Source organism: Arachis ipaensis, chromosome B05 (assembly GCF_000816755.2).
Source record: "Arachis ipaensis cultivar K30076 chromosome B05, Araip1.1, whole genome shotgun sequence".
NCBI lineage: Eukaryota > Viridiplantae > Streptophyta > Magnoliopsida > Fabales > Fabaceae > Arachis > Arachis ipaensis.
The window spans coordinates 3,379,990-3,388,960 of NC_029789.2; the positions used below are offsets into that span (position 1 = coordinate 3,379,990).

At 39.0% G+C, this 8,971-nt stretch overlaps 1 protein-coding gene across 1 annotated transcript; it reads right to left on the reverse strand.

The window, feature by feature from the left end:
* On the reverse strand, nt 5,262-6,412 carry LOC110271670 (uncharacterized protein At4g04980-like). Its single transcript, XM_021122698.1, has 2 exons — nt 6,259-6,412; nt 5,262-5,548 (listed from the first exon to the last, which is right to left on the reverse strand). The coding sequence occupies exons 1-2, from the start codon at nt 6,410-6,412 to the stop codon at nt 5,262-5,264; spliced, it is 441 nt and encodes a 146-aa protein (XP_020978357.1).

An 8,971-nucleotide genomic window follows, 5' to 3' on the forward strand; every position in this document is an offset into this window, starting at 1 on the left:
AATGTTCTAAAAAACTGGACTAGAACAAATAATGGCTAATTTAGACTATAAGACAAAAACCGCTACTTTAACGCCAACGGTTGCACTAATCACGTTGGATTAATTGTGGTTAGCTTACTAGTCCGTTTAAATAAATATCAGGAATTTAAATCCCGCCTTGTGGATGCATCAATTCATTGACCAGCGACAAATCCTTAAATAATGGAACTCAATATCGCGACGAATTAGTTCTTGACTTACCGAATTGAAAGATATCGTAAAAAACAAACGCGTATATATGGTTGCACTACAAGGCTTGGTTGAGTGATATACATGTATTGTTACTTGAAAAAGTACACCGAGTTCAAATCTCAGTTAAGACTAGAAAATAGTTTATAAAACCAGAGGAAAAGGAGTGTGTCATTAGGATGTCTATGAGCTATTTTCTGAAAGAATAACACGAGATTAAATTCTAAAAGTATTTTCTGAAATTCATGTTTTGCATCAATTTGATTTTTTAAATTCCAATTACATTATTGTCTTCTCCAAAATTGAGCTATGAGCCTATGACTATCATAGTAATGTTTCCACTATTTTACGATAGAGTGATAAGATTATACTCTCTTATCACGTTAGTTGGACAATGATAAAAAGACAAAGTTGATTTTTGTGCCCAATAAAAACAGAAACCACGTCGATTTTATAATTGTATGCATGTAAAACAGTTTACACATACTTTGATTGGCTGTTTCTGTTTTGATAATACTAAACAAACATTTTTTTTTGTAATACTCAGGTATAATATTTTTAGAAATAATATTCCTGATGATATACTTTTGAATTTATATTTTAATCTTGAAACAAATACTTATTACTAAATAAAAAGGAAAAAAAATTGCTAGAAAACTAATATTTTTAAGGTAAAAGATAGAGAGTCGATAAGTGACGTTGATTCAAATGTAAAGTAAAAATAACAAAATATGTTTGTTGGCCAACATTATATTTCTCTAAAAACAGTTACAATTTAAAAAATATATGAAAAATCAATTATTTTAAATTAGAAGAAGGTTTCTAATTCAAATAATTGACTTTTGGTTTTCAAATGAACAGCCCTAATTATATCATCATTATGCGTCAAAACTAAATCAAATTTAAAATTCATTCTTCATAGTAATTTAACTCAAAATGTAACTGTTTTTTTCAACAAAAGTTTATTTTCCTGCTCTAAAAAACTCAAACTCAAAATGATATGAAAGATACAAGTTTATTTGCTGTTACTATTCGAAGAAACCAACATTCCTCTTTATTAGTGTTTATACCCTAGCCCAATGCTAAGGTCCAGGTCCAAAAAGAAAGGCCCAATTCAAGGAATTGGCCTTCATTTCACACCAATTTTTTCCTTGAAGTCGGTTCCCACCACGACTTGCTCTAAAGAAGTCGGGAACGAGAATTAGTTGGCAGATAACACTAAAATAACTGCCCCTAAAATCTCTCAACCCGCTTTCAGGAGCCATATCTCAACTTTCCTAAAATAAAGGGACGGTTACCCACCTTAAAAGGTGGAGTTACCTCAACGGTGGTTATTGATTCACCACTATAAATACATTGACACCCCTCAAATATCTCTAAGTCCCAATACTCTTTAAACCTGCTTACACCCTTGCTGACTTAGGCATCGGAGTGTCTTTGCAGGTACCATCCCCCATTCACTCATACTCACAAGTCGGACGGAGGCCCAGAAGCGCGATTCCCTACGAATGCTTCCATCCACAGACGATCGGGCCAGCTTAACGAGTCCAGCCCATTAATCTCCGGTTACCCATCGTAACATTGGCGCCGTTGCCGGGGACCCAAGAGATCAACCAGTGATGGCGGACAATTCACCAGAAGATGGTCATACAACGTCTGATTCCGAACAAGAAAACCTAGATACCGGAAACAACGACGCGGACCTAACCCTTCACCAGGGAGCCAACGACCAACATAGAGAAGGCACCTCTGGGTTAAAAAACCCAAAGGTTTATTTGCAGTGGTGCAGGCGTAATACTGGTAATGAAGGGGGAACACAAATAGAGGTTTTTCTCAAATTTGAATTTCCAACTTCCAATAATCAGGCAGAATATGAAGCTCTGATCGCATGTTTAAGGTTGGCAGAAGAAGTCGGTGCAATAAAAGTGATGATATTCAGCGACTCTCAAGTAGTAACCTCCCAAATAAATGGAGAGTATCAGGCCAAAGACCCAAATATAAAGAGATACTTGGACAAAACTTTGGAGTACCTTAGGCGCTTTGTAGAAACCGAGGTCAGACATATCACCCGGGATCTTAATAGTAGAGCAGACGCCCTCTCCAAGTTAGCAAATACCAAACCAGGGGAAAATAATAGAAGCTTGATCCAGGAAACTCTCCAAGAACCATCTGTAGTTAAAATAGAAAGCAAACAAGATGTCCTTGAAATAACCGGGCTAAATCTTGGATGGATGAATCCCTTGGTTGAATACCTAAAATTTGACATCCTCCCCAAAGAGAAAAAAGAGGCTAAGAAAATCTGGAGGGAAGCACAACACTACACTCTGGTGAAAAATATCCTCTATAAAAGAGGAACATCAACACCGTTGCTAAAATGCGTCCCGACCTCAAGGACAACTGAAGTGTTAGAGGAGGTTCATAATGAAATCTGCAGAAATCATCTCGGAGCTAGGTCGCTAGCCAAGAAGATAATCTGAGCTGGGTTCTACTGGCTGACCTTGCAAAAGGATGCCATAGAATTTGTGAAGAAGTGTCAGCCATGCCAAATGCATGCAAATTTTCACGTAACTCCCCCCGAGGAGCTCATCAGTATAACTTATCCATGGCCTTTTGCAAAATGGGAGATGGATCTGTTAGGACCTTTTCCCCAAGCCCCAGGACAAGTAAAGTACTTAATTGTGGGAATAGACTACTTCACAAAGTGGATAGAAGCAGAACCATTAGCCACCATCACTGCCCAGAGAAGTCGGAAGTTCCTCTACAAAAATATTATCACAAGGTATGGGATACCTCATTCCATCACCACGGATAATGGAACTCCGTTCACCGACTCTACCTTCAGAAGCCTGGTAGCCAGTATTAAGATCAAACACCAGTTCACCTCGGTAGAACATCCACAAGCAAATGGACAAGTCGAGGCAGCTAACAAGGTCATACTGGCAGGATTAAAGAAAAGGTTACAAGATGCAAAAGGAGCTTGAGTTGAGGAGCTCCCCCAAGTATTATGGGCTTACCGGACGACGCCACAATCTGCCACAGGGAAAACACCCTTTCGACTTGTCTATGGCGTGGAAGCCATGATACCAGTAGAAATCGACGAGCAAAGTCCACGGGTGATCTTCCATGATGAGGTTGGGAACATACAGGGGCACAAAGAGGAACTTGAACTGCTCCCTGAAGTCCGAGAGCAAGCCCAGATAAGATAAGCGGCATTGAAGCAAAGGATGACTACCAGATACAACAAAAAAGTCATTCGAAGGAGTTTCACCCTAGACGACTTGGTCTTAATCAGAAACGACATTGGAGTCAACAAATCTGGGGAAGGGAAGCTCGCTGCTAATTGGAAGGGACCATACAAAATTAGTGAGGTCTTAGGAAAAGGTTATTATAAGGTGACCAACTTTAACGTCACCGAGTTACCGAGGTCATGGCATGCTTGTAATATGAAAAGGTACTACAGTTAAAAGCGAACTCTACTCCCTGATGTACTTTTTTCCCAACTTCATGCTTTTTTTCCAAAAAAAAAAAGAAAGCGTTTTCCTAGAGGGAGTTTTTTAATGAGGCATCAAAGTAGAGACTAAGGGGCTACAAATTATCAAAAACCCTTAATAGCAATAAAGTACCTTTGCAATAAATAAAGATCTTTTACACTATCTCTTATGAATTCTTTTTCACTTTTTTACTCTTTCTACGAAACGCGCCGACTTAAGCTCGACAAAGCGTGAAAATCCCATGAACCGACCTAGATGGTTGTCAGGATAAAACGACAAGGTACAAGTCGGCGTAAAGAGGTTATATAAGCAGATCATAAAAAGAACTCGGATATTAATCGACTTTAAAGTCAGAAAACCGAGAACGAATGAAATACATCGTAAAAATAACCTAAGTTATGAAGCTCAATAAAACCCAAAATTGAGTACAAGGAACAAAAAGAAATAAGAAAATACACCAAAAACCAAAGGCCGAATACTATCCCAAAAACTTTAGAAAAGGTCCAAGCAAGTTTAAACAAAGGATGGCCAGCTTAGGTCAGAGCCTTTTTAAAATGGCAAAAGGTTTTTGGGAAATAAGAAAGATCGAAAGAGGTTCCCAAAAGAACCGAAGCAAAAAGGCATGCACATTAGCACAAAAAGATAACGTAAAACCCTTATCCAAAAAAGGGTATTTTTAATTTTGTTTACGACCAAAGAAGGCCATAAAATTGTCAGAGAGTAACCACCACAAACTAAACATAAAGATAAATTGTTTAAAAAAAGGGGGGACCCACAGGTCGGGTCCCATATAGCCAGAATAATTTAACTTGAAGAAGGAAGGTCACCACCAGGAGTCGGAGCGGCGTCAGTAGGAGTCGAAGCGGCGTCGGCAGAAGTCGGAGCAGGCTGAACAAGGACCTCAGGAGGGACCCCCGAAGAACTCGAAATATCACCCCGAGGAGGAGACTCAATTATCCTTTGCCCTTGAGTCTTTAACTCGGAGTCCGTCTCAGGTCGGGGAGGGGAAACAATTGCACCATCCACCACAATCTTGTCAGGATCCAAAGGAGAGAGATCCAAGTCGGGAGCAATGACTCCGACTTGCTCCCTAAAGATCCTCCATGCCTCCTCTGCCCCCTCAGCAATCGAATCCTCCAGGTCCTGATAGGCGTTCCGACACCCAGAGAGCTCCTTTTTCAGGTCCAAGTTCTCTGTAAAAAGCCTGATGTAATTCTGCTCCGCCTTCTCCTTAAGGCCCTCCGCCATGGCACACTGGCCCATCAGTTTTTTCTCCCTCTCCCGAACCTTATCCTTCTCCTCCTTTAACTTGGTAATCTCCTCCTTCAACCTCTTCTCCTCCTCCTAATATAAAGAAATCCTCCCCTCAAGTTCCTCGACTCTTGGGGTGGAATCCAAAGAACTGAGGGGAGTATGTTCAAAAATATCCAGAAGTTTGGTACAAACCCCAGCCGCCCGTACGCTTTCCTGAACTATGAGGTTTAGATGGTTCCGAACCATAACATCATTCATACTAATGGTTGAATGAGGAAAAAGGTGGGTTCAGACAAATTGAGGACCATCAAACGCAGCCCCGGAAGAAGAACCAGAGGTCTTCCGTTTCTTCTTCTTAGGTTCAGGGGAAGGTCGGGGCGGAGGGGGAGGAGAAGGAAGAGAAGAAGTAGAGGAGGAGGATACCATAATAGGACAGGAGGAAGTCCCCAAATTATGAGGAGGAGGAGGAGGGGGAAGATCGCCAGAGGTCCTTGCCGCGTCCACCCGCGCCCGAGATCTTTTCTTAGCATCCTGGACTTTCTGATAAGAGGAGGCAGAAGCTTTCTTCACCATTTCTGAAAAGAAAAAGACAAATGATCAATTCACAAGGAAGTCGGAATCCCAGAATTAGAAAGTCAAAAACAAGTCGGAATAATTAAGGAACAATTTTATCTACCTATCTGGGCTCGAACCTAACTCGGGGACCCTTGGAGAAAATATTTTGTATCCAAATAAGGGGCCCTCTCCCAAACTTCTCGGAGGAACCCCACGACAGCCTCCTTGACCTCATCTAGGTCGTCCAAACCATACTTCTCCACAGGAGAAGTCTCCAGCCAGTATAAAGGAAAGCAAGGAACAGAATTTTCATCCAGAAAAAAAGGTGGTGACCCTTTACAGCTTGAACTTTAATAAAATAAATTTTTGAAATCATGGAAGGATTCATCAAAAAGATTAAAGACTCTGCGACCTTGAATAGCCCAGAAAGACACCCACTGTTGTTTATTATTTTGCCCACTAAAGGGCTTAGTCATATGGAAAAGATAAAAGAAAATCCTCAAAGAGGTCAGAAAATCTAGAGCCTGGTTGATAAGTTGGTAAACCTTCAAAAAATTCCAAGAATTGGGATGGAGGTGAGTAGGAGCGACACGGCAGTGGTGTAAAACAGAAATTTCAAAAGAAGAAAAGGGTAGAAAAACTCCCAGTCGAGTGAAGAGACTCTCGTACATAAAAAAGAAATGAGAGTCCTCGTCAGAAACCCTTCCAAAACAAACCCGGTCTTCCAGACCTGGGGCAGCCAGTTCGTATTTCGGCTCATCCTCATCAGAAGCACAAATCCTATGATGAGTGCGAAGATTGGTGATAAAGTCAGTATCTACAAAAGGTTCTTCCCCCAGAACCGTGACATCCACCCACTGAGCAAGAAGTTCTACAGAAGACATTTTTTCCTAGAAAAAAGGGGGATAGCGAAACCTACAAAGAAAAAAAGAAAAAAAAGGATAAAAAATAGGATCTCTAAAGAAGCCTGGGACCAAATCCTCAAACAAAACAGAGTCACTAGAAGCCTATAAGTCGATCCTCCTCTCAAAATAAAAATATGCAAACAAAAGCATTTCGTAAAAAGAGAGTAGAAAAAAGAACTAACCTTTACTTGAAAAAGGATAGGGCAGTAGAAGGCTCAGAGAAAGAGGAATCCCTTCAAACAAGAGCTTCTTTCGAATAGAGGAGACGAAGTACGAAAGTTTTCAGAAACGAAACAAAGAAAGAGAGGGAAAGTATTTATAAATACGTTAGGGGCATAATGGTAAAAACGGAGGCCGTCATTTAAAGAGGTGCACCGTTCCCAATGTAACTGATCCCCGCGTATGAATACGCAAATTCCTAACGGACGCGACGTTTTGATTAGACGCGACTGTTGAGAATTTTTAAAACACGTCGGTTCTGAAAAATCACGTCGGTTCCTTATTAGGTCGGCTACGATCCCAAGTTAAAATACTCCACCCCAACTCTTAAAAGAAATTGGGCTCGAGTAGGGGCACTGTTCATACCGTGACCCAACGCTAAGGCCCAGGTCCCAATGAGAGGCCAAATCCAAAGGATTGACCCTCACTCTGTACCGACCTTCTCCCCCAAAGAAGTCGGTTCTTATCACGACTTGCTTTAAAGAAGTCGGGGACGAAGATCAACTAGCAGATAACACTCATTCAAATGAGTAACTGCCCCTAAAATCTCTCAACCCACTTCCAGGAGCCATTTCCCAACTTTTCTAAGATAAAGGGACGGTTATTCCCCCTTTAAAGGTGGAACTACTCCAACGGTGGTTATTGCTTCACCACTATAAATACACTGACACCCTTCATGTATTACTAAGTCCCAATACTCTCTAAATCTGCTCACACCCTTGCTGACTTAGGCATCGGAGTGTCTTTGCAGGTACCACCCCCCATTCTCTCACACTCACAAGTCGGACGGAGGCCCCAAAGACGCGAACTCGCTCGAAGGCTTCCTTCCTCAAACGATTGGACCAACCCAACGAGTCCAGCCCATTAATCTCCAATTACCCATCGTAACAATAATTAAACCTATAAAATAATTAATTCTTTTACAAAAAGAAAATTTATTGAGATGACTTTTAAAATAATAAAAAATTAAAAAAATCTCATCTAAATTTTTTCCGAACTAATTTAAGTATTTATATTTAATTTATTTTGCCCTATACATACACAAGAACGATGCTAGGTGTATGCTTCCTACTTGCTTCATGATATTGATGTGTCTAACGACAATATATTAAAAGGATGATGGCATATAAAACGAATAAATTATCATTTATATCTATAAAAGATATAGACACTGACAAATGTATTCATATAAAAATAAAACGATAATTATAATTATAGAAGATGATTTTTGTATGTCAAAAATATCTCGATATTGATTACGCAATTAGTCTGTTAAAATACTTTTAATACACATAAGCCATCTTCTGTATTTATAATTATCGTTTTATTCTTATATAAATACATTACAAATAATAATTTATTTCATATAAGACGGTATCCTTTCATCTCTCTTTCTCTTCCCTCCGACGAAGGCCGCCTCTGAATTTTTCTTTTCCGAAATCAAAATGATAGTTTATTCATAAGTCACAGGTGGCTTCGGAGGGAGATCGAATAACGGCTGTTGAAATAATTAAATAATCCAATGGTGGAGATTAACATACATACGATTTCTCACATGAGAGGTCAGTACATACAATACAAAACCATCGTCATTTACCTTCCAATATCCGATCACAACACGCGCCATTTGGTTTCAGAATTCTCGATAGAACACGCGCTATAATATCAGAACACGCGATACAAAACACCCACTATATAAAATTATTTTATTTATTTGGTCAATACAAGTTTGTTCTATTGTTTTGTGATCAACAAAGACAAAATTCTTTCTTCTAACATATCAGAACATGCGATACAAAACACCCACTATATAAAATTATTTTATTTATTTGGTCAGTACAAGTTTGTTCTATTGTTTTGTGATCAACAAAGACAAATGCATTGTTCAAAGGCACAAAGAAAATAAAAAATAGTCATAGATGTGGCCCCACAGTTTATTCCTTTTTGCCATTAATGCATGTAAAAACAATCACTCAAAAAATTCATTTTCTTTTAACTATCATTTTATGCGAAGTTAAGTTTTCTTAACATATCAAAATAATAATTTATTAAAGTTCCTCCAAGAAAAATAATATTAAAGGAATCTAATTGCCACTACCTGAGTACAGTGAGCCTTTAAGTCGTAATTAGTCCATGAAAAAGTCGCAATTACTCCATGAAAAAGTGAGAAAAACATCATTCATATACTTTTGGGTGACTAAAAAACACCATTCACATATTAAAAACACCTTTTAGGCACATGGACGAATTGTTAGAAAATTTTATAATTATTTTTTATATAAAGATTTTTTTAAATATTACTAAATCAAAAGACAACGA